General features: G+C 39.9%; 3 protein-coding genes across 3 annotated transcripts; 2 read left to right on the top strand and 1 right to left on the bottom strand.

The window, feature by feature from the left end:
* Positions 1-172: 172 nt before the first annotated feature.
* Positions 173-10,071, bottom strand: LOC134799304 (CXXC-type zinc finger protein 1-like). The gene is made up of 10 exons (XM_063771684.1): positions 9,937-10,071; positions 9,740-9,861; positions 9,016-9,179; positions 6,892-7,015; positions 5,775-5,885; positions 4,754-4,943; positions 4,373-4,570; positions 3,472-3,678; positions 1,470-1,717; positions 173-351 (listed from the first exon to the last, which is right to left on the bottom strand). The coding sequence occupies exons 1-10, from the start codon at positions 9,961-9,963 to the stop codon at positions 255-257; spliced, it is 1,488 nt and encodes a 495-aa protein (XP_063627754.1). The 5' UTR covers positions 9,964-10,071; the 3' UTR covers positions 173-254.
* A 569-nt stretch (positions 10,072-10,640) lies between these two features.
* Positions 10,641-14,552, top strand: LOC134799303 (dynein axonemal assembly factor 10). The gene is made up of 6 exons (XM_063771683.1): positions 10,641-11,018; positions 11,344-11,471; positions 11,883-12,100; positions 13,044-13,166; positions 13,752-13,864; positions 14,331-14,552. Exons 1-6 carry the CDS (start codon positions 10,735-10,737, stop codon positions 14,536-14,538), a joined length of 1,074 nt encoding a protein of 357 aa, XP_063627753.1. The 5' UTR covers positions 10,641-10,734; the 3' UTR covers positions 14,539-14,552.
* Positions 14,553-22,272: 7,720 nt separating this feature from the next.
* Positions 22,273-25,236, top strand: LOC134799686 (protein Fer3-like). The gene is made up of 4 exons (XM_063772125.1): positions 22,273-22,705; positions 22,938-23,031; positions 23,538-23,701; positions 25,069-25,236. Exons 1-4 carry the CDS (start codon positions 22,661-22,663, stop codon positions 25,234-25,236), a joined length of 471 nt encoding a protein of 156 aa, XP_063628195.1. The 5' UTR covers positions 22,273-22,660.
* Positions 25,237-25,867: the final 631 nt, after the last annotated feature.

Raw genomic sequence — 25,867 nt, 5'->3', positions numbered from 1 at the left:
GTGGATGTCTGAGATTGAATTTTCGAATAGGGAAGTATAAAGGTTCCGTCACACAGGCGCGTTTTCCGGGCGGCGCGTGAGCGTTTTATATGTAGGTAAAAGTGGCGCGTCCCGCTCACGCCCCGCCCGGAAAACGCGCCTGTGTGACGGAACCTTTACAATTACAACACTTGTAACAATTACTTCGCAATCTTCACATTCTCGGTAGTAGTGTTGGTTTCGATCGGTCTTTTTCTCTTGTGTCTCGGCCTGTGTCAGGAGTCTTTGGGCTTGTCGTTCACCTTGCCTGTGATGCGCTCCATCACCTCGTGGTTGTAGGTCGAGTGCAGCATAAGGCCCAGCACGCCCGCTCTGAGAAAACGACGAATAATGAATATTACTGTATAATTTACGAGACTAATAGAGTGGTATAAATCTCATGCTAGTAACCTAATTAAAGGCGCAATCGTGTAATGCCGCAAATATTTATTTACACCCTAAAAAAATGACCTTCAGGCCATGGCGTGTCTGATGGTCCTCTCCTGTTCTACCAAGTCATCAGCCCTCGACCACTGTCTCACTCTCTCCATGTCAATCTCCGCCCTCTTAAGTTTCTCCCACTGGTAATGCTTGAGACAGGACTTGAAACACTCTCAAATATGTAACTCACCTGGAGGCCATGGCATGCCTGATGCTCCTCTCCTGTTCCACCAACTCATCAGCCCTCAACCACTGCCTGACTCTCTCCATGTCAATCTCCGCCCTCTTAAGTTTCTCCCACTGGTAATGCTTGAGACAGGACTTGAAACACTCTCAAATATGTAACTCACCTGGAGGCCATGGCATGCCTGATGCTCCTCTCCTGTTCCACCAACACATCAGCCCTCATCCACTGCCTGACTCTCTCCATGTCAATCTCCGCCCTCTTAAGTTTCTCCCACTGGTAATGCTTGAGACAGGACTTGAAACACTCTCAAATATGTAACTCACCTGGAGGCCATGGCATGCCTGATGCTCCTCTCCTGTTCCACCAACTCATCAGCCCTCATCCACTGCCTGACTCTCTCCATGTCAATATCCGCCCTCTTAAGTTTCTCCCACTGGTAATGCTTGAGACAGGACTTGAAACACTCTCAAATATGTAACTCACCTGGAAGCCATGGCATGCCTGATGCTCATCTCCTGTTCCACCAACTCATCAGCCCTCAACCACTGCCTGACTCTCTCCATATCAATTTCCGCCCTCCTTAGTTTCTCCCACTGGTAATGCTTGAAACAGGACTTGAAACACTCAAAGATCAATACAAAGGAACTCACCTGGAAGCTATAGCGTGCCTGATACTCCTCTCCTGTTCCACCAACTCATCAGCCCTCAACCACTGCCTGACTCTCTCCATGTCAATCTCAGCCCTCCTTAGTTTCTCTCTCCCAATGGTAATGCTTGAGACAGGACTTGAAACACTCTTAAAGTCCAAACCAAAGTAACTCACCTGGAAGCCATAGCATGTCTGATACTCCTCTCCTGTTCCACCAACTCATCAGCCCTCAACCACTGCCTGACTCTCTCCATGTCAATCTCCGCCCTCCTTAGTTTCTCCCACTGGTAATGCTTGAGGCAGCTCTTCTTGGGCGCGCGGCAGAAGTCGCCGGTGGGCTCGAAGAGGCGACGCACGAGCGGGCAGCCGCAGACGTCCGTGTCGCTCACTTTGGGGTCTTTGAAGTGTTCGGGGCACATTACCTGGAATAACGAGGAGATTAGGGGATGAAGTTGTGTAAATAAAATACCAACAGTCTAACTGAGCCATAGAGATATATAGTAGGGTCAAACAGATCAGTGTGTTTTTCTCTCCTGTGGGAATAGTTAACAGCTTGTGGGCATGTAAGTAACGATTTTATCATAGTTCTTTAAATAAAAGGAGGACCTTTTCACGTGGATAAGGGTTAAATAAGAAAATTAACCTTTATAGCCCTTAACTCTTGTGTATGTCTACAGGTAAGACATAACACAGTGATCTGTTTGACCCAGTAAGACAAGAGTGCTCACTCCATACATCAGTTTTGGTACAAGCACCGACCGGAAAGTCTAATGCTCAACAACATAAGACTTTCCGGTCGGTGCTACATCTATTATCATTTGACAGTACTACTAGTACTACTTAAAGTACTGATAATTCCGCTACTCGATGCTAGCATCGACATCTAGATGTCGACTATGAAAATACTAATTTTATTGGTACCAAAACTGATGTATGGATGAAGTGAGTACTCTTGTCTTACTATATTTCTCTATGACTGAGCTAAGAAGTCAATTTTGACAGTTATGAATTGACCCTTATATATATGACTAAGGCCCACTTGCACCATTCCACTAACCCGGGGTTACCCGGTTAAACCTGGCGTTACCATGGATACCAATACAATTTGACATTAGGTTAACGGTTTAACCGCTTAATCCCGGGTTAGTGGAATGGTGCAAGTGCGCCTTAGCTTCGTAAATATAAGGGTCAACTTAACGGCCAAGCCACATATTTTGACTAAAGAGTAGGGTTTGTGAAGTTAGGGCTTGTAGAGTTAGAAGCTTGGCTCTACAAGAGATCTTATAACTTTTTGACAGTGCGAGCCTTATGGTTTCGTCTTGAGTGGCAACATTTTAGATGAAAATGTTTTTGGTGGGATATACGAACTTACCCGTAACCTCTTGCAGTAGATCCCATTAGCAGGATTGTAGTAGTCACAGAACATGCTCTGCCCGTCTATACGAGTCCTGTGCCTCGAGCCGAAGGACGCTTGAGCCTCGTATTTGACGAAGCACTTCTCCATATGTTTGACGATGCGTCTATAGGTTTACTATTGCAAATTTCACAGGAAAGGCGGTTTAACTAAACTTACCCGTAACCTCTTGCAGTAGGTCCCATTAGCAGGATTGTAGTAGTCACAGAACATGCTCTGCCCGTCTATACGAGTCCTGTGCCTCGAGCCGAAGGACGCTTGAGCCTCGTATTTGACGAAGCACTTCTCCATATGTTTGACGATGCGTCTATAGGTTTACTATTGCAAATTTCACAGGAAAGGCGGTTTAACTAAACTTACCCGTAACCTCTTGCAGTAGGTCCCATTAGCAGGATTGTAGTAGTCACAGAACATGCTCTGCCCGTCTATACGAGTCCTGTGCCTCGAGCCGAAGGACGCTTGAGCCTCGTATTTGACGAAGCACTTCTCCATATGTTTGACGATGCGTCTATAGGTTTACTATTGCAAATTTCACAGGAAAGGCGGTTTAACTAAACTTACCCGTAATCTCTTGCAGTAGGTCCCATTAGCAGGATTGTAGTAGTCACAGAACATGCTCTGCCCGTCTATACGAGTCCTGTGCCTCGAGCCGAAGGACGCTTGAGCCTCGTATTTGACGAAGCACTTCTCCATATGTTTGACGATGCATCTATAGGTTTACTATTGCAAATTTCATAGGAAAGGCGGTTCAACTAAACTTACCCGTAACCTCTTGCAGTAGGTCCCATTAACAGGATTGTAGTAGTCACAGAACATGCTCTGCCCGTCTATACGGGTCCTGTGCCTCGAGCCGAACGACGCTTGAGCCTCGTACTTGACGAAGCACTTCTCCATATGTTTGACGGCGGTGCGCGAGTGTATCTCGTGGCCGCACGTGATGCAGTACATGGACGTTTCGTCGTCGGCTTCCTGTTACCAGAAAAAAAGAGTTTAATATTAGTTATTGTTGATATAAAGTTGTTTTCGGACGATGGTTGACATAATCAGATGTCTTCTTCTCTTCCTAGTTCCTCCTTATCTTTGATATTTTCCCAACATCTAGAATATTTGAATATTACAACTCTTTGCTCCGGCTCAATATGTGAATTTAGAATCCGTCCAGAAACCTGATGGCGAAGGAAATGGCGCAGGCTCGTGCCGGTTATGTTATTTTTATGTACGCAACTGACATCTAATATTAAAAAGGAAATTATGCATCATTCAGATTATTGAGGTTCCCTAACAATGTTTTCCTTCATGGAAACGAGGCTGATGATAAATAAATAAATATTATAGGACATTCTTACACAGATTGACCAAGTCCCACAGTAAGCTCAAGAAGGCTTGTGTTGTGGGTACTCAGACAACGATATATGTATAATATATAAACACTTAAATACATAGAAAACAACCATGACTCAGGAACATTTATTTGTGTGTCATCACACAAATAAATGCCCTTACTGGGATTCGAACCCAGGACCATTGGCTTCACAGGCAGGGTCACTATCCATTAGGCCAGACCTGTTGTCAACTCGTCGGATGATGATTTGTTAGATAACTAATGTAACACACGCTAGGATGGACACAGGCATGCACAGAGCTAATATAGAGGGTATTTTACCTTCTCAGCCTGCTCCTGTATGGTAGCATGACTCGCTCGCAGCACAGTAGCATCCAAGGCGGCGTGTTGTTGATCCAAAGCCCTCAGAGCCGCTTGAGCTCGAGCCAGACCGCTGCGAACAACTTCAAGCGCTTTGCGGTTGCGCTGTTCGGCCACGCAGCTGGAGAGCGACCACTCTTGGATGCGCTGAGGGAGTACCTGTAGATACGAAACAAACCACTTTGAAATCTAGGTCTTAGCAAATGAAACAGATCAGAGCTAGTTTAGACTTAACACCTAAGGCGGTCTTCACATTGAAGACGAATCCGCAAGCCGCTCGAGTGTGCGAGCGGGGTATTAGAATTGTTTAGCCCTAAACATAAATCCTAAATTACAACTCACTTGATAAATCCTAGCCGTGGCCAGCCTGATTCCACACTGGGACGAGCAGTATTTAGATCCATACAAAGCCGCCCTGGTACACTGAGGCCCATAGCATTGCCTAGGCTCCATAGTCTGCAAGTGCGCTATAGATTCTTCAGGCTCGTAGGTTTCTCGTTCGTGGTGCTTCTTTTTCACTCGGTTGCTGCTGCTGCAAGAAAAAAAAAATGATCGTTTTTCGTTTCTTAATTTTGGATTGCACGGGCCTATAAATCCCGGTCTTTTGATAGAGGCTTGCGTGGGGATATAGATCCAACACGTAGAGACCCTTTGGAGAGCTTTAATGTCATGTGGAACGCCTGTTGGAACCCGTATACAGGTGCAACAGGCGGCGCAGGCGATTTAATTAATTATTAACAATATGATTGTGATTACAAGATAATAATTGACCAACCAAAAGCGAACGTTTCCGTTTTAGCTCGAAAATAACTGCTGTTGGATGTCTGTCATTTCTCAACCGATTCCCGTCAAATTTTGTGAACAGGTTCGATAATTTTTAGGGTTCCGTACCCAAAGGGTAAAAACGGGACCCTATTACTAAGACTCCGCTGTCAGTACGGTATGTCTGTCGCCAGGCTGTATCTCATGAACCGTGATAGCTAGGCAGTTGAAATTTTCACAGATGATGTATTTCTGTTGCCGCTATAACAACAAATACTAAAAACAAAATATAATAAATATTTAAGTGGGGCTCCCATACAATAAACGTGATTTTTTTGGCCGTTTTTTGCATAATGGTACGGAACCCTTCGTGCGCGAGTCTGACTCGCACGTGGCCGGTTTTAATTACCTTTTTGTCGATTCACGATTTACATTGGGGATCACAAGGTCACAGAGCCACTAGTCTTAAGTGTCAAGAAACACTTATGTATCATAAACTGTGATACTTGTGTCTATGTGAACATTATGCAAACCGAGTATAAAATACTGTATAAGTTATATGGTTGTATTTTGTTTAAAGTAAATGATTAACACAAATTACCTGGACTGCCGCGATGGCTTCTTGCTCTTGAGTATGCAGACCCGCTGCCTGCACTTCATCTTCAGCTTGTTGCTGCCGCCGAATTTGAACATGTCCTCACACGCTTCACAGCTGCAATACAAGAAAAGTATTTTATAAAAAATAGTTTAAATGTATCCCCACAATTTTATAGATATATTCCAAATTTAAAGTGAAAATATCTGGGAGACCAAGCTTTGCTCGGAAAACATATAAAAACTCAAAAATGTGCCTTTTCCCAGAGATAAGACCTAGCTAGATCTATTTTTCGCCCCCGAAAACCCCCATATAGTAAATTTCATCGAAATCATTAGAGCCGTTTCCGAGATCGCCGAAATATATATATAAATAAATAAATATACAAGAATTGCTCGTTTAAAGGTATACCCCATTTCAAATGCCATGGCCCGATTCCACTTGAGACTTGAGACCTTCATTAGGCGTACACAATACGAGTAGTAACAAAGTGACAACAAAATATACCCGGTAAAATATTTTTTGCGGCGTACAAAACAAAAACAAAAGATGCCCGACTTTACTTCACTGTAGGTAATAATTAATAACCACCACATGCTGTCTTTGAAGAGCAGAGCTTGTAAAGCAATTATTAAACAGTAGACAAACATCAGGTACTCTCTGTGCAGTTTCAAGTGGAATCGGGCCATGGCATTTGAAATGGGGTATATAAGATAAAATGAAAAGTCAAGCATTAAAAGTTTTTTTTTTGTAGTAAGCAGATCTGGTAACTATCTACTAACTTTTGGAAAACTGTCTTATCAAGTTATCATTCTCAAAGCAGTAATATTCCAACTTTATTCATATTAAAGACACTGAAATAAAATTGCAAAAGTTTTAGGGCTATATAAAAACAGAAATGTTAAGATTACTCATCTCAGCAGCATTTTATTATTGTATAGAACGCGTGACAAAACCCCTTAAAAAAAAAAGGATTAAAAAAAAAAAAGTTAGTGTTCTGAACAAACATTTGGTTTCAAGCAAATGTTTGCTCTTCTCTTACTATTGGAGCAGATTAACCAAACAAACGATTGCTCGCTTGCCGTTCAGAACAGTAAGTAAAAACCTGACTTAAAATACATACTGTCCACAATCCTGTAACTGCAAGCATCCCGGGCAGTCCCCGCAGCCATCTTTGTTGCTTGTTCTTTTGGACTTGTTCTCCGAGTGGTCTTTCTCCTTGCGTTTCTTCTTTCTGTCATCTCGAACTGGTGGTAATAAAAATAGATGCATATAAGTAGAATTGAGTAGCTTAACTTCAAACTCGGGTAAATCCATCTGTCAGATTATGCGATTTTGGTATTAAGAAAAGGTAATAGGGTAGATATTTGCTGAGAGGGTCGAATGGATTTACCCGAATTTGAAGTTAAGCGACACAATTGAGCTATACAGTACATGACAGTATCTATTTCAGTTGGCCTAAACAGGTATTAATAGTATGAGGATGAGCCATTCTCAAACGAAAGGGTACTTATTGTTGGTTGTCGGCTATAAGGTGCTATTTCCATATACTTTCAATTTGAAATCAACCTTATCGACAACCGACAATGTGGTACCTTTTGGTTAAAAACGTCACAAATGCGCACAGCTGTATACTATGCTCATGTCCAGAATTTAAAAGAGTAAATTGATGACAGGCAGTTTGAAATTTTTTGCCAATGTTCTCTAGGGTGTTGCTTATTTCGTCGAAATTGAAATTTTCTACGTCTCACCCCCTTAAATTGTTCTCTTTCACTAAAAAACAAATGTGGTTTTTTTTCAGAATTTTCAATTACGTTTTAGGGGTTGCTACCGAATTGTGAAAATTTGGACCCTCCATACAAGATTTTTTCGTTTTTTTTTTCTCGTTTTTTTTTTATGAGACACCGTTGCCTGACCCGTGTCAGGGTGTATTAATGTGCACTTTAACATAAAATAATACCATTTTTAAAGCTTATTAATGCGTGTTTTAGGCGGTCTAAATATTGATTTAGCAGTGTGCACTCCTAAAACAGGAATAAAAATTATTTAAAAATATATATTGACTATACCTAGTATTGAATTACATATAAATAGCTTCCATATACTTTGACTCACTGTCTCACTAAAAAAAAAACGAAAATTAAAATAAAATCATCATGAATGAAGGATCAAAATTTTCTAAATTCGGTAGCGACCCCCTAAAACGAAATTAAAAATTCTGAAATAAATCCACATTTGTTTTTTAGTGAAAGAGAACAATTTAAGGGGGTGAGACATAGAAAATTACAATTTCGACGAAATAAGCAACACCCTAATGTTCACGGAACCTGACCTGACCTGGGTGCTGCGTGGTAGGGTATAGGTACAGTCGCCATCGGATATATCAGAGTGGCCAAGGTGCTCACAAATATCTGAACAAGCCTCTGTTGTAAAGGTGTTAGAGTGCACATTCAGATATTGTGAACACCTTGGCCGGTCCAATATGACTGTACAAGAAAATAAGTAAAATTAGACTAGCAAACTACACACACTCACAGGACACTACAACGTACCCGGGTTAAGCGATATTTTTACTCGCAACATAAATGACAGACTGAGAGGACACTCTCTGAAACTAACACGGACACAGAGTAGTAGCAACCTCAGATGACACTTCCTATCTAACCTAACCGCGTAGTAGACGTGCGCGCCGACCTAAAATTTGCCGGCGGCGGCGCGCCGGCATTTTAGGTCGGCGTGGCGCGGCGGCGCCGGCGTGTAGTAATTTTTTTCATTTAGGAATTTCCTACTAAAATCTGCAAAAATTAACTATTTATAGTTTTTCACTAGCATTATACTCACGCACAATCTGTTCTTGTACAGCATAGTTTAGACTTATTGCGTAAATGTGTTGTTCAATAGTTTACTTTTATTGCCATCTTGGTGTGGTACTAAATAAGGAGAGAAAAAACAACAAAGTAAACAGATTGTTTATGAATAAACATGCAATTTTCTTTACATGTTGCATAATTGTTGTGAATAAAATAATTTTATCCACCCGAATCGGGCTTAAACGCTCAGTAGCCCGTGCAACGGCGGGCCGAGTGGACGAGCCGGCGGCGGCGGCGCGTATGAATGGCGGCGCGGCGCGCACGTCTACCGCGTAGTGAAAGTGTGGAACAGTTTACCTGAGTCAGTGATCAGTGATCAGATCAGTATCAGCTTTAAGCTGCCTGTGCATTCACATATAATAATATAATAAACTAACCAGGCTCGTCATCATTCTCCCTCTTCTGTGGCCTGAAGCGAGTCTTTAGTGTAGGGTCTTCATCCCGGCAGCGCTCGCAGAAATAGTTCTTAATGTACTTTGCCTCTCGCTCGGATATATTTATGCAATCCCCGTGGTACCACTCTTCACAGGCATCACAGGCTCTGAAAACAATGTCACACAGTCTGATATTCGAGTTTGTGATATAATTGGCTTGTCAGTTGATTGGTGACTATTGCTAACCCCTAAAGTTTGTCTATGTGAATTCTCAATGTGTTGCCTCCCTGTCACACTTACGTACAAATTTATAAGTGCGACAGGGAGGCAACATGACTTGAACTTGCTTTGCGGTAGGCCCTTTGAACAGAGTAAGCAAATGAAAGTGTGGAATTGCCATTATAAACAACAAATTCTACCTTTGTTGTTGCCGAATAGGTGCTACCTTAGCTTTGAAAAAGATGCATTGGGTCATTCTCAAATTATATGACTGTGGTCAGCCTCAACTCGATTGATGATTTGATGGAGTTTAGAGGCAGGCACAAATCTGGAGAATGATCCACATTATGTTTAGTTACTTATAATATTTATTTCAACCTTTGGACAACAAACAATATCCTTAGTATGCAATATGCAAGTGCTTAGAATTCCTCAAATAACTTCTAGACAGGTAGATTAGAGCAAATTTCGTCTCTAATTAACGATAAAAGATGACCAAAATACGAACATCATAAATCGCGAACTGTCTGAAGATCGGCATATGCAATACGCCTGCCCAGCCTGGTTCAGCAGTGACGTGATCTTCGACTGCCTCTCCGGCAAGTCAAACTGCTTCGCGATATCAGCTTTCTGCAAAAACATAAAATATGTGGACAAGAGAAAACAAACAAGTATATCATGATCTGATTTGGGTCACAAACTTACGCTTTTCTTGCTCTTCCTTTCGCTCATTCTGGACAATTATAGGTTAATTTTGCAATGTAGAAAGTAATATTACTGAATATACAATGAAATTAATTTATTTGTTATTTTGCACGCTTTTACAATAATTGCTTTTTTTTGTAATGCAGTTAAGGATGTCCTTTAGCAGCGTCCTTTAAGATAATTTATCGATAATACAATGAGCACCTTACTGGTGTAATAGCACGAGACGAAAACGAATAAACGTGACTATAAGCCGTGAATCATTTAAGTGCAATATATTTGTTTCGTCAATTCTATCAGCGTTGTATAATTAATTTAAGGATTTTTTGAGGATAATTAATGAATTTCCACAATCGTCCTTTACTTTGTCGATATTCCAAAATCCAAATCATGCGTGTCATGCGTTAAGAGTACATCACTATAAATGTCAAAGCGCTGTCAAATCATAGACAATAATTACAGATAGCATACGAACGTAAATAAAGTAAAATGTAATTGTCTCTGATATTCATACGTGATAAAATAATCGTAATTCTGATTAATCACTTGCTGCGTTGTATTAATATAACAGTAAAACTGCATACTATTTTTTATTGACTTTTTTATTTCAGTATACTATTTCGATGACTTCACTGGCAAATTTTACAATGTAAAGTGCCAATAATAAAAAAAAAAACTTATAAACGTCACTTTGGTTACCATGACAACTAAAATGTGTTTATTCGATGGTGGACTTTGAGGTTGTTTTTATCCATAAAATAAGTGATTGGTTTCAAGGAAAACTATAAATCTGTTAAAATGGAAAGCCTGGATACTCCTCAGATCATAACACACATTGAGCACAATATCAATCATTCCATATTTGATTGCAAATGGATTCCGTGCTCTGCTAAGTTTGTTGTTATTGGTTGCATACCCAAAGGACACGGAACTATTGAAATCTTTGAAATAACTGCAGGTGAAGTGAAGAAAATAAAGGAGATTGAAAGGCCGAATTCTTTTAAATGTGGAACCTTCGGTGCGACCAGCGATGTAGAGAGAAGATTGGCTACAGGCGATTTTAAGGGTACTTTAGAAATATGGTAAGAATGCTCAGAAAACCATCAGTACTACCATTTTCATTGATACTTAGATATTTCCTTCTGCTATCTACTAAACAATAATTCTAATTAATCTTAAAACAAGAGTTTAAAATGAACAACATACACACTTAAGGCTGATTTAGACGGCGTGCGAACTCGCATGCGATTTTAGCTACATTGCGGACTGTTGGTTACGTCCAATTCGAACGACCGATCAAAACCCGCAATGGAATGAAACTCGCATGCGAGTTCATAATCATAATCTGTTCTGCATCGTCTAACTAAATCAGCCCTTACTCATAAGAATTAAACTTTTTTTTTTCAGGGATTTGGAAAAGAGCTGCCAAGTGTACATAACAAAGGAGCATACAGACATCATAAACTCGATAGATGGCATGGGCGGCAACACAGTCAGCTGTGGGGCCCCAGAAATTGTCACCGGCAGCAGAGATGGTACAACTTGTTAAAACACATTTTATTATATCTAACTTGAAACTTCTAAATGTTGCACTGTCTAATACATTCAGGGGTAATGAAATGTTTCACTATAGGGTCAGTGCGCTAGTTTCCATTGTGGCTTTAGTTTTCGTCCACTTGATGGAGTAGCAAATAATATATTTATTATATGCTTTTTACGAAATATAATTTTTATGTAGATAAATATATTGTTTTAGACATTAAGGATCGCAATAAATCCAGTGCCTGAGTGTATTATTATTATTTATTATGGTGACATCTTTTGTTTTAAGTTACCTTAAATTACTTTCTCTTCTTCCTTGTTTCTCATGACCCCTTCTTCCATGGGTGTGGACAATGCTGATTATGCAGAATTTATAGACCTATAATAATGCTTTTGTATAACAGGCACAGTAAAAGTATGGGATCCAAGGCAGCGGGGCAAGCCCGTGGCAAACATGCAGCCGGTGAAAGGTGAGGGCAAGCGGGACTGCTGGTCTGTCTGCTTCGGAAACTCATTCAATGACTCGGAGCGTATTGTTGTGGCCGGCTATGATAATGGAGACCTCAAGATGTTTGATTTGAGGACTATGTCATTGAGATGGGAATGTAACTTGAAGAATGGGGTAAGAAACATATTCTGAATGTTTGATATATTATGTGCATGAACCAATCATTCTGTAGATGCATGTATAGTATGAATTTTCTCAAATGATTTTTACACGTAAGACCCTAATCTGTTAAGCAATAGTTATTTACGATACAAGTGCGGAAAAATATGTACCTACTGTAAAAGCCATTTCTTTTGTGCGATCGGTCGGCTCCCGTGTTAGGCGCGTGGCAAAGCAATAATGTCGTTTAAAAAGCGGATGTATCGTAGTGGTTTTAAGGTTCAAATCTGTGTACATTTATCATATTTTGGTAATGTTGGACGATGGACCACCTCAATGTAGGCGAGCGATCATATTTTTACATAGATTATTGAACCTTAACACTATCATGATACCGTTGCTTTTTAAAGGACATTGTTGCTTTGCCACGTGGCTAAAACGGGAGGTGACCGCTCGCATAAAAGAAACAATGGCTTTTGTTTAAGAGATTAGCGTCTGAGACCCTAAAAAAAAAGCGCTGGTGGCCTAGCGGTAAGAGCGTGCGACTTTCAATCCGAAGGTCGCAGGTTCAAACCCCGGCTCGTACCAATGAGTTTTTCGGAACTTACGTACGAAATATCATTTGATATTTACCAGTCGCTTTTCGGTGAAGGAAAACATCGTGAGGAAACCGGACTAATCCCAATAAGGCTTAGTTTCCCCTCTGGGTTGGAAGGTCAGATGGCAGTCGCTTTCGTAAAAACTAGTGCCCATGCCAATTCTGGGATTAGTTGTCAAGCGGACCCCAGGCTCCCATGAGCCGTGGCAAAATGCCGGGATAACGCGAGGAAGAAGAAGGAGATAAGGGTCTGAGGCCTAAAAATCATTTGAGAAAATTCATACTATAGCTTACTGGCTATAGTAGTTAACTTAGGCACAACAATTCTAAATAATTATTGTACCTATTGTTGTATTCCAGGTATGCCACGCAGAGTTTGATCGCAAGGATATTCCCATGAACAAGTTAGTAGCGACCACGCTCGAGGGGAAATTCCACGTGTTTGACGTGCGCACTCAGAATCCTACCAAGGGATTTGCGCAGGTAATTATTCTCTAATACTTAGGGCATACCTACTGAAAATTCCTGGACTGACCACTTAGAAAAAATAAGTCTTGTCATATATCAGAATCCAGAGACTTTGAGTATGGCCCACGTATCTTTGAGGTATTTACAGATCTTCCTCGCGTTGTCCCGGCATTTTGCCATGGCTCACGGGAGCCTGGGGTCCGCTTGGCAACTAATCCCAAGAATTGGCGTAAGCACTAGTGTTTACGAAAGTGACTGCCCTGACCTTCCAACCCAGAGAGTAAACTAGGCCTTATTGTGATTTGACCGGTTTCCTCACGTTGTTTTTCCTTCGCCGAAAAGCGACTGGTACTTAAAAAATATCAAATGATATTCCGTACAATAAGTTCCGAAAAACTCATTGGTAAGAGCCGGGGTTTTTGCGACCTCCGGATTGCAAGTCGCACGCTCTTACCGCTAGGCCACCAGCGCTTCTATGTAGTTATCTAGTTATATTTTGACTATTGTAATAACTATATGTAGCTATCCTGTATATTAATTACAATGTAATGATAATCAAAGTACGCCATTTTCCATTACATACTTGTTACATATTTCCAGGTATTAGAAAATTCAGTGAAAAGCGGCACCATTTGGGTGGCGCGACATCTGCCACAGAACCGGGACCTGTTCGTGACATGCTCAGGAAACGGGCAAGCGTCTCTCTGGAAATAGTAAGTTTTACGTTATTAATATCTATTCTTCAGGCTCATTGTATTTGAGTACCAGATACAGTTTTTAATTTAGAATTTGATAAAAACTGGCTAGGTAATTAGGTACCTATACTATACTTATGCAATGCATTTTTTGTAAACTTTATTGTAGCGTGCCTATATAATATCTAAGCTTTACCTAATATGAACCGTATCGTACTTATCAATACGGTATCGGTTAGCGTCCAGTGTGGAGCTACTTGCAGGGCTATGTAAGTATGCCTTTTTACTGCCAAATTTGTGCAAAGTTACTGTTGGTAGAGTCTAGATGTTTATCGAGTGCTTTCGACATTCGGGGCCTAATGACGCTATTAGGATTAAATCAAGAAACATTTGTTCAATTCCACGCGTTTTCCGTCCCGATCAAACAAGCTAATCCGGAGTCGCGTCAACAAATGTGAGATTCAAGAGAACAAATAATTTTCAGCGAATACCCAGAGCAGAGGTTCCGCATGGACCAGCAAGGCGTGTCTGTCGGGGTCCCCGGGACTCTGAAGCGACTGCAACGCATGGTCATAAGCACCCAGCCTATCAACGCTCTGGACTGGAACCGCGACCACCTTGGCTTGGCCGTGGCTACTGCCTACGACCAGTATGTGAGGGTTATTGTGACGACTAAGCTCAATATACAATAAAGTATTTATTATTTTATTCTTGTTTCTTTTACCAGCTGGGCCAGAGCAGGGGTCTTAGGCCTCGCAAAGACTTGACGCTAATTTTCGGTGTTTTCGGCGCTTTCATCCTCCTTTTTAACCGAAATCCAAATCTAAAAGGAGGAGATTATCGATTCGGTTGTATGTTTTATATTACAGGTATAGTCTGTAGATTTGTAACTGGCCCCGAGCCGCTAATCCTTTGTCTATTGTTAAGTAAAACCGCATGTGCCTCTACCTGTAAAAAAAGGATCGTGTAATTCTCTACGGTTACTGAGTGCTGGAAGTCGAACCAGTCTAAAATGTGACATCCAGATACGTAACAAAGGCGCGTTATCGGAGAGCGCACCTACACTGGTTTTTTGAGCGTTGGACTAGCCCGCGCTCAGGTGGCAAATATAATAATTAAGACCCTTTTTTGCAGGTAAGTAGCACGTGCGGTTTTACTAAACAATAGACAAAGGATTAGCAGTTCAGGGCCAGTTACAAATCTACAGACTATGCCTACCTATCGTAATATTTAAGTATATTGAAGTGTTAACGATCTAGAAGTGTTATTAAATTACTCATGCAGTTAATGTTATTAAAAATGGTTAATATTTGTGAGAGATATTTCAAATATTACAATCTTTATACAAAAAGGATCAGTGGACAGTCTCAGTCGGAATATTTCCGATGCAACAGCTAATACGTTTTTAATGAAACGGAACCGAAGATAACGGGCCGTTTAGCTCCCTCGTGCAAAATTTAGGGTGTCATTGTTGTGGGGTGACCACGCTTTCAAACCTATTTTATTTTTTGCTAATCGATTTTATTTTGGCTACCTTGTATCTGATCGTTGTAGGTATATTTTGTGATCTAAATCCAGTAATTGAAGTACGAACATCCCAGTATTTGATTTAGCCTGACATCACATAATTAGGTAGGTATTCCTACCTATACAGGAATTTTTATGACAATCCAATAAGTATTTGAAGACAAAATCTGTTCGAAATATAAGGAGCACACGGGCGAGGGAAGCAGGCGAGGGACTAGCCAAGATTACGAAATGAAGCAACACCAAGTTATGATATGAGTCTGTATTAATGGTAGCAAATTAATACAGCACTATATCTAGTTTTATATGATTAGAAACATTAAGATAAAATAAAGATTTTTTCACCACACCAGCTCGGAAAGGCTTACTTTGCACTTCATAAACTGATAGCAAAGTTTCATTTTATTCACATGTGAGGCAAAGTAATCAAATGCAAAATTTGAGTTGTTTTCTTATGTTTGCTGGTAGAATTGACTTTTAAATGATGATTTTGGATGATAAATATTTAATAACATTCATTTGGATTTGATTTGGTTTGATTTTGTTCGATATTTTACATTTATATTTGCTTCAGGTTGGTGTGGTGAAAAATTTTGTGTTTCACTCGGGGGCAAATTTTGTTTAACCCTCGTGCTTTGAAACCCTCGCAACGCTCAAGATTCCATTTATAGAACCACTCGCTACGCTCTTGGTTCAATTTTGGAATCTTTCGCTTGCTTGGGTATCAATATTAGCACGAGCGGTTAAACAACAACTTTGCCCCCTTCTAAAACAAATAACTATTTGTATACGTTGTAAACGTTTAAACATAAATTAAAATATAATAAATGAGACGACACAATCTTACGGCTGCATGAGCTGAGGGCAGTGAGAAAAAGAAAGAGCATAAATTAAAAATATTTGACACCTAATGTACGGCATAGACTGACTATACAGACAATTTTCAACAAAATCGAATGATGTTTCGATGAAATAACGCACAACGAGTTAGGGCTCAATAGAAAGGTTTTGAGGAGGAATTAAGAGACACAAAACAAAACTCCTGTTTACTTCCTGGTACAGGCAGCGATACAAGCATGTATAAAAAATGCGCCGGGCTTGTAAATTTTTAGGTAAAGGCAATGTGTTTAGTATGTGCGTCTTGCAGAATAACAACTTTCTGCAAACCGTCTGCTTTTACATTCACGTGTATCAGGCAGTTAGGCACTCTAATTATTAATTGTTTAGCAAATTATAAACACCTAATTATTTAGTTCCTATTTAATATCGATTATTTTATCATACGTTTTAAATTAAATATGACACCATTTTAGTGTCATTAATAGACAAATCGTTTGCTGCATTAAATTTGGAATTTGCACTAATTTATCCAAATATTAATAAATTGTTTTAATTACCCAAGTATTTCATTATCGGAGAAAGCGTTGCCTAGCAAAATCGAAAATAACTTATCATAAATGAGTAAATCATTAATGATGATTCATAAGGTTTCCGCAACTAGGTAGGTAGGTCCGTTTAATTATCATACTATGAAGTTAATACGGTCACTTAGATGATCGTACCTACTTATGTCGTACTCGTAATTAACTAAAGAAAACTACAAGCTTCTTGGAGTAAGAATATTTTTTTATTTAAAAATTAAATGAGAAGGAGTAGAACCATGAGCATAAAATTATAAATATAGAGTAGTAAAAGTAGGTAACTTTTATTCATATATATAATTATATAAGATTGTAAGATAGCTCTCAATACCGCTTTAAATAAAATATCCTAGTTAGCACCAGTCGCATGGTCACCCCCACGTCCCTCAAACTTGCTATTGTTTGTCGCCGATGCAAGTGTTAGAGCGTGTCTAACCCGGAATAATAAATTCAATTTCAATTACACACTGGAGCAGATATTAATTTTTAGATGTAAAGTAGGTAAGTAAGTAAATGTCCTTTCTTTTCGACAATAGGTACCAATAAGTACCTATAGGTATACCTAGGTTAGGTATGCTTGGTTGGAAACAAGTAGGTACCTAAGTTTACTATTTACTTTTTGTCACCATCGCCATTGTTACCCAGTAAAGTAGAGGGAATGCCTAACTTAAATGTACATACACCCAACTGCTGCAAAAGTACGTACCCCTTTTAAGAATTAGGTAATTCCATTCATAACTTTTGAAGATCGCTGTATTTACCTACGTTTGCTTTTTATGAATCACATGTTATATTCAAGTCACTGTATGTAGGTACCTAATTGACCTGTTTCAAAGCTCTCTATTACCGATTAAAATTATGCTAAACAACACTACCCAAATCACAATGAAAACACCCTATTATTTATTCGTCCCGCTTAAAAATAAAGTATTATTATTATAAAACAATTAAAGAACAATAAGATTTTACCGTCAGTTATCATACGAAGCATATTGCGTCGCCACGTGCGGTCAGCCCCTGCAGGGGCACGGTTATGCCCCCATTGTGCCCCTCGTAATTGAAGCGTGTAATTCAGTAGACATGTTTTGCTAAATCTCATAATTTGACGGGGATAAAGACCCCTCGTTGATTTTGGAATTGTTTAAGCTTTGAAGTCGAGATGTGTGGGTGTAAGTAATGTAAGTCAAGAGGTTTGTGTAGCGGCTCTGTGAGCAATAGACCGCGAGCATAGTTTAAAACTGAATAAATGTACGGCGCCGCCATGTTGCAAAAAAATCAAAAACTGAATCGACATAAAACATCTATTCTAGGTTTTGAACCAGAGGCCTATTGCCTATTAAATACAAGCTGATACTTTGTATTTGTGATTTTTGGTCCTAAACAGAATCACAATAAGGACATCATGGTAAGGCCCCTGTGGAGGAGGAGAACAACCGAACGCTCGGTCAATTAATATTCAAATCTATACACCTTATAAAAGAAAGTCCCCCGCCGCGTCCGTCTGTATAGTAGTACATATGTTCGCGATAAACTCCAAAACTACTGAACGGATTTTCATGGAGTTTTCACCTATCAATATAGAGTGATTTTTGAGGAGGGTTTACATAAGTGTATAATTTGTTAAGGTAAACCGTGCGAAGCCGGGGCAGGCCGCTAGTTAAGAATAAGGTCCATTCTTAAAGGACCATGGGCAAATTTGTATGGGCACTGTCCCCACCCACCAACAGAAATGAAACATGTCTCATTTAATAGATCTTGGCAAACTGATGATTTTTTACTATGACGAGAATCGCCCTATGTATGGGGTTCTTTTCTCTCCCTAAGCAGTTATGTTTTCATGGCGGTGTTCTGGTTTGAAGGGTGAGACATGGCAGTGCAATTACTGGGTATTGTGGCATAAGATCTGTTACGTCACATGGTCGGTAACGCGTATTACGTGATAACCATGAGTTGTTACATCCGTCTATAGGCTGCGGTGACTGTTTACCATCACGCAGCCCCGCATGCTTGTTTATCAATCAACTAGTATAATAAAAAAACAAAAACTTTCAATGAAATGAGCAAAAAATATGTAAAAACAAAACACGGTTTTCCAAGAAAACCCCATACATATGGCGATCCTCGTCATAGTAAAAAATCATCAGGTTGCTAAAATCTATTAAATGAGACATGTTTCATTTCTGTTGGTGGGTGGGGACATTTCTGCCCATGGTCCTTTAATTTGTAACTTGTAATACCTAATCAGCAGCAGCAGATTGTACAGCAAGCAGATTGAACACTTGCAGCTGCTGCAAGTGTACAATCTGTTTTCACAACACCATACAGACCGACGACGAAATTTACGCTTTCACTGTTTGTAATAAAGTTGTTATTGCCGCGGCAAATTTATTTTCGAACTTATTAGCAAGTGTTAATTACATTGTCAAATGGGGTTGCTACCCCACTTTACCTCATCCGCGCTGATTTCTGTCAGTTTGACGGATTCGCCCCAAATTGGCGCAATGTGCATCGAATGAGCATCTGTCCCGCCTCATGTGTCACGCGATCAATTTCAGATTAGCGATCTGGCATGGTTTGCAGGTGCATTAGCTAGTTTGTTAGTGCACGACACCTTGCACTTTGTGACTATGCGCTGAAACTTGGCACAGTTGATTCTTAGCTGGTCATGAGCAGATACAGACCGGGAGACCTCGAGAGCCACGTCTCATTTAGTGGGGGGGAGGGGGGGAAGTTCGACGCCGCCGCGCTTCACTTGGAGCAACATTTCTCTAAAACTGTACCTATTAGGGCATGTGATATATCATTTTCGGTTAAATTAAGGATGAGGAATTTTTTTTTGGAACCAAAACAATGCACTTTCTAACAAAAAAAAACATAAAGTAGAAAAGACAAAAAAACGTATCTTGGATTTTTTCATAATTACCAATTTTTTTTTTAAGTGTAGTAGAATTCTGAAAACAAAAAATATAGTTGTAAAGCTACACTTATTACGTTTAAAAAAATATATAGTTTATTATACTAAACTGTTGATAAATGGGAGATAAAAAATAATATTAAGCGTGGGCCAGAGTGATCTCAATACAAAATATTATGAATGTGGGAAACATACTTATAATTTGTTCTACAATCGTTTATTTTTTAGTTTTTCGTAAATAACTCGTAAACGGTAGCCCACAGCAAAAAAATATCTTTTACGTAAATAATCTGTTTCAGATTTCTTGTAAAATAAGTGCTCCTTTTTTTCGCTAAGGTCAATTTTAAAAAAAATATTGAAGGGAGAAAATAAATACTAAGGTCCTCTTTTTTAGTCATTCGTAAATAACTCGTAAAGGATGTCCAATAGCAAAAAATATTTTAACACAAGAATAATTAGCATAAAATTTCCTACAAAAAAGGTTATTCAAACTTTTTCGCTAGGATCAATATTTAAAAAGGGGACCTTAGAATTTATTTTCTCTCTTTAATATCGTTTTTAATATTGATCCTAGCGAAAAAGTTCGAATGACCTTTTTTGTAGGAAATTTTATGTAAATTATTCATGTACTAAACATTTTTTTGCTATTGGCCTTCGTTTACGAGTTATTTACGAATGACTAAAAAAGGGGACCTAAGTATTTATTTTCTCCCTTCAATATTTTTTTTAATATTGATGGTACCGAAAAACAGTAGTACTTATTTTATAAGAAATCTGAAACAGATTATTTACGTAAAAGATATTTTTTTGCTGTGGGCTACCGTTTACGAGTTATTTACGAAAAAACAAGAAAAATAAACGATTGTAGAACAAATTATAAGTAACTTTCCCACATTCATAATATTTTGTATTGAGATCACTCTGACCCACGCTTAATATTATTTTTTATCTCCCATTTATCAACAGTTTTGTATATTAAACTATATATTTTCTTAAACGTAATAAGTGTAGCTTTACGACTGTATTTTTTGTAGATTCCTGCTACACTTTAAAAAAAAAATGGTAATTATGAAAAAATCAAAAATACGTTTTTTAGTCTTTTCTACTTTATGCTTTTTTTTTGTTAGAAAGTGCATTGTTTTTGTTCCGAAACTAGATTCCTCATCCTTAATTTATCCGAAAATGATATATTACATTCCTTAATAGGTATAGTTTTAGAGAAATGTTGCTCCAAGTGAAGCGCGGCAGCATCGAACTTTCCCCCTCCCCCCTCACTAAATGAGAGGTGGCTCTCGACGGCTCCCGATCTGTATCTGCTCAAGACCAGCTAAGAATCAACTGTGCCAAGTTTCAGCGCATAGTCTCAAAGTGCAAGGTCCCCATACAACGGTGTGCAGTAACAAAGCAGCTACATGGCTTTGTAGGGGTTATGGTCATTTAGGAGTGATTTGTTGATGGTCTAAAAACAGATTTTTATGTATTTTTCTTATTTTCTGGATATCAAACAAGTAGGTAGATAATTTTATTTTCAAGTAGAAACCAAAAGTGTACACCTATTCACCTAGACACATTTAATCTGGTGATAATTAAGTAGGGACTAAAAATTAAAATGTGTTTTCAGGAGGAAACTCCCTACACAGTGAAATACACATACAGTGGATACTGTAAGTAGTTAACTTAGGTATACATATCTGTGAAAATTCGAACATTAAAGTATGGCGGCTCGACAAAGTAAACGTACGATTTTATATAAGCCTCTGGACCGCGATTTCGTCCCCGTTGCAGGTTTTTTTTATTAGGCACACAAAACATATATACCTATACCTACCTAACATGGGCGTACGCAGCATTTTATAAGGGGTGGGGCAGGAGTGGAGGCTGGGTACGTTGTAACAGGGTTCGGTTGAAACAGAAATTCTTAGCTTATGGTCAGAGACCAGGGTGGGGCAACTGCCCCACCTTGCCCCACCGTGGGCACGCCTATGCTACCTAACAATTAAATATACCTAGGTTTAAATATTGGTTTTGGTTGTGACTGCTATCCAAAGCATGTAGGTACTTACCTATGCTCACCATGAGAAATATTAAAGAGCGAAACTATAGGTACGAAAGTTACACTAAATTATACAATTACTTAAACAATTTAAGACAGAATACATAAATACCACGTCACACATCGGATATGCTAGTAATCTGGAGGAATATTAAGGTATGACACGTTACAAATAAATGCGCACGGTCCATGTCAGGGCCAGAAGCGCTACAATGCTGCTAAAATACACCACACAGCATATACAATTTAAAAAATATCCGGATTTAATATGGTTTAATACCATTTCGATGTTATCATCATCATCATTTTATCCCTCACTGCTGAGAATAGGCCTCTCTTCTAGTACGCCTCTTGTCCCGGTCCTGAGCTATTCTCATCCAGAGTGATCTTTCGATTATAGAACTTCTTAAAGTGGGTAAGTACTTATTGTGATTTTTTAATAATACATATATATTTATATTTGCTTACTTGTTTTGTATGGAAACCTGTTTTCAGAAAGTCTTTATTACGAGATCAGACATTTACAATCGATACTCCCGCCCATGCACCCGCTGCAGCCAATCACAGCCAACCACCCTCGACTCACCCTTATCCCGACCAATCACCGCTCAGAAATCTGGCGACACTATGGTTAGGGGTGCGCTTTCCAAGAGTTACTGAAAAATGGACTTAAATAAGGGTGTACGAGGGTTGGTTTTTGAAAGGTGAGAAAAGTTAATAAAATGTTAGCATGAAAATATGAATTTGTATTTTGATTTAGTACAGTTCGCGGCGCGGTAGGTTCTGGTTCTGACCAGAGTGTGCTAGTGCTTCCAAAAAAGGTGCTGGGACTGCTGTGGTGGCAGTGGCTGTTTTCTAGATAAGCGAGGGCGCCAGGTATCAAGATTCATTTCCCGCTCATGTCATACGGCAGCGACACGTCGCACGTTTGGAGCGGATCTGCAGTACGTATTTTAGATAATTCCTTTAGTTATTTCTTAGACATTACTGGTCACGACAACTTGAGAGTAACATTAAGTCTAGTAAACGCCACTTGCACCATTCCACTAATCCGGGGTTAACCGGTTAAACCTGGAGTTATCATGGTTACCAGTACAATTTGATACGCGGTTAATATATGGCATGTTGTCTACGGGGCCTGGTCTTCTGATGTTTAAAGGGTTGGTGCCTTTCCAGGGCAGCGAGGTGTCCCCATACGGTCCGCTGTGGGACGCACCTCCCGCGCCGGTGCCCTACCCCGACATCCTGGCGTTCCCGCCGGCCGACCTGGGTAAGATAAAATATCCTAAAATAATATAGGTATGCTAAAAACACTTTCAGGCAAGATTCTCGTAATTTCATATTCAGGGATTACCAAAGTCTGCGTTAGTGTTTTCATGCATTTTCCGCAAGTCTATATCCATTCTGCCTATTTCGCGTAAAGGGGGTTACACTAACTACTCCAACTCTACGTTTTCACGATGTTTTCCGTCACCGAAAAGCGACTGATATTTTATGGCGCTGTTGTTTTGCCTCCGGAGATATCAATGGAGAATAGAATAGAATAGAATAATAGAATACCTAATATTTATTTGAAAAAACCTTGTTAACAATAAATATATTATATATCCTGTGGCCCCACACTAGGCTATGCCTGTGACGTGGCAGCAGAAAAAGTGTGCAATTATTGAAACGACAAATTATTTTTTCAATCTAGTAAATTCTTACTGTTATTAAGTTTACCTATTTAAAAATGTTGTTATTGTGAAGTATTTGTAATAGTAACTTTAATAACAGTGTGGTCGGCGGCGGGATGTGGCCGCGGCCCGTCGCGCGCGTCCTCCGGCGGAAAGAAACCACGGCGTCGCGTCGCGTCCGTCGCGCAACGTCGCGCGGCAAATATCCGGGAGAGGCGACGCATGTTCAACCTGAACGAGGCTTTTGACAAGTTGAGGAGAAAGGTAAGACCAAGCAATTTCATCCCTAATGAGGCAAGAAGCCGCGGCGTTGCGTCGCGTCATTCGCGGAATGACGCGCGGTTAATATACGGGAGAGGCGACGGATGCTTAATCTGAACGAGACTTTTGACAAGTTGCGGAGAAAGAGGCGTTAAATATCATACCTAATGATAAAGAAGTTGTGGTAAGAGGCGTGTTACGTGTGTCGCCGAACGACGCGCGGTAAACATACGGGAGAGGAGACGCATGTTCAACTTGAACGAGGCTTTTGACAAGTTAATGAGAAAGGTAAGACCAAGATATGTCATGGGTAATGAGACAAGAAGCCGTGGCGCCGCGTCTCGTCTGTCGCGCAACGTCGCGCGGCAAACATACGGGAGAGGCGACGGATGTTCAACCTGAATGAGGCCTTTGACAAGTTAAGGAGAAAGGTAAGACCAAGCTATTTCATGCCTAATGAGGCAAGAAACCGCGGCGCCGCGTCGCGTCCGTCGCACAACGTCGCGCGGCAAATATACGGGAGAGGCGACGGATGTTCAACCTGAATGAGGCCTTTGACAAGTTAAGGAGAAAGGTAAGACCAAGCTATTTCATGCCTAATGAGGCAAGAAACCGCGGCGCCGCGTCGCGTCCGTCGCACAACGTCGCGCGGCAAATATACGGGAGAGGCGACGGATGTTCAACCTGAATGAGGCCTTTGACAAGTTAAGGAGAAAGGTAAGCAAATGAAGAAGTTGGGTGGCGATGTGTTTGTTGCAGCCAGACATTACTCACACAAAACACGTCTGGAGGTGTGTGAAACAGTTGTGGAGGTGCACAGAAAGTGACGTCATCAATAAGTGCTATTCTGCTACGAAAGGCTAAAGATAAATTCTGATGGGTACCTAATGGTAACTTAGAAATGATACGACGTTAAAACACAGATATCGATAGTTTGTTTTTACTCGACTTTAGAGTATTTACAATGAATCACAATTTGTGGTTGTTAGTATGATACTTTAGTATTATTATTTGGTAATTTCATTTATTCAGCAACTAAAATAAGTTATTTATTAGATTAAGTTTAAATAATTATTTTGGATGTGAAACCTACTTATCAAATAAGAATAAAATAATACCCGCTGGATGCGGGTGGCGCAAGACCGGTCATTGTGGCACTCTTTGGGGGAGGCCTATGTCCAGCAGTGGACGTCCTCTGGCTGATATGATGATGATGATGAATACCTTTAGTAGAACCTAGTAGTAATCACTTTATTGCAGACAACACAGGTTTACATAATATTTACAGAAATAAAGACCTTTACCTTCGTGCAATAAGTTAATACCCCTTAACCATTGAAAAATTATAAACTAACATTTTCTTTCTCCAGGTCCCGACGTTTGCCTACGAGAAACGGCTCTCCCGCATCGAGACCCTCCGGCTTGCCATCACCTACATCAGCTTCATGTGTGAACTCCTCCACGGATCTCCGCAACCACACCATGCGCCGCCCATACAGAGGCACGTCTTTGACGGAGATGTGCCTTGGTGCGGTTAGGAATATATGATGTTGTACTGTTTCTGTGTCGTCACCTTTAAAATTTCTAGTGCTTATGGAAAGATCACATACAGATGTAGTGCATAATTATTGCTTGCTATTTCAGTCTGTCAAAAAGGTACAAAAAGTACTGAGGTTTACTGAAGTAGCATGACAAATAGGAACGTTTCCGAGAAAATACGAAGGAAAACAATTATGCATAACATCTGTACTTTGCTTTATGTGTGAACTTTCGCACTCCAAAGCAGTACGGCTACCACCAGTTTTGACATTGACATAACGCTCACGTTTACGTAACTTACTTTCTATGCATCTCGCTCGTACTCGCATATGCGAGAAATAGTGCAAGCGAGATGTACAGAAAGTAAATTACGTAGACGTGAGCGTTATGTCAATGTTAAAACTGATGGTAGAGGCTCTGAATTTTGAAAAGAGTAGGTATTCTTTTTTCATACCGAAAACAAGTAACTTGTATGGAAATGTACTATTAGGATACATAGCAAATTGCCATGCTTCTCCTGAACGTTAAGATTATATAGGTAATGAAACAGATTAAAATTGATAGCCAACTGGAAGATTGTCCAAAAAGTATCTTCAAGATATTTCACATTCACTCAGTCGTTTTTGCAAT

The sequence above is a fragment of the Cydia splendana genome, chromosome 18 (assembly GCF_910591565.1).
Source record: "Cydia splendana chromosome 18, ilCydSple1.2, whole genome shotgun sequence".
NCBI classification, from domain to species: Eukaryota; Metazoa; Arthropoda; class Insecta; order Lepidoptera; family Tortricidae; genus Cydia; species Cydia splendana.
Note: the sequence above shows the minus strand (reverse complement) of the source record. Positions and strands in the feature narration are given on the sequence as shown.

Bases quoted from the DNA above. Each gene is read 5' to 3' on its own strand.
- LOC134799304 (XM_063771684.1), bottom strand. From the start codon at position 9,963: ATGAGCGAAAGGAAGAGCAAGAAAAGC. The intron at 4,944-5,774 runs GTAATTTGTGTT...TTTTTCTTGCAG, and splicing joins AAGCCATCGCGGCAGTCCAG to CAGCAGCAACCGAGTGAAAA. The intron at 4,571-4,753 runs GTGAGTTGTAAT...TCGTATCTACAG, and splicing joins CCACGGCTAGGATTTATCAA to GTACTCCCTCAGCGCATCCA.
- LOC134799303 (XM_063771683.1), top strand. From the start codon at position 10,735: ATGGAAAGCCTGGATACTCCTCAGATCATAACACACATTGAGCACAAT. The intron at 11,472-11,882 runs GTACAACTTGTT...TTTGTATAACAG, and splicing joins TGTCACCGGCAGCAGAGATG to GCACAGTAAAAGTATGGGAT. The intron at 13,167-13,751 runs GTAATTATTCTC...ACATATTTCCAG, and splicing joins CTACCAAGGGATTTGCGCAG to GTATTAGAAAATTCAGTGAA.
- LOC134799686 (XM_063772125.1), top strand. From the start codon at position 22,661: ATGTCATACGGCAGCGACACGTCGCACGTTTGGAGCGGATCTGCA. The intron at 23,032-23,537 runs GTAAGATAAAAT...CTTTAATAACAG, and splicing joins GTTCCCGCCGGCCGACCTGG to TGTGGTCGGCGGCGGGATGT. The intron at 23,702-25,068 runs GTAAGACCAAGC...TTCTTTCTCCAG, and splicing joins TTGACAAGTTGAGGAGAAAG to GTCCCGACGTTTGCCTACGA.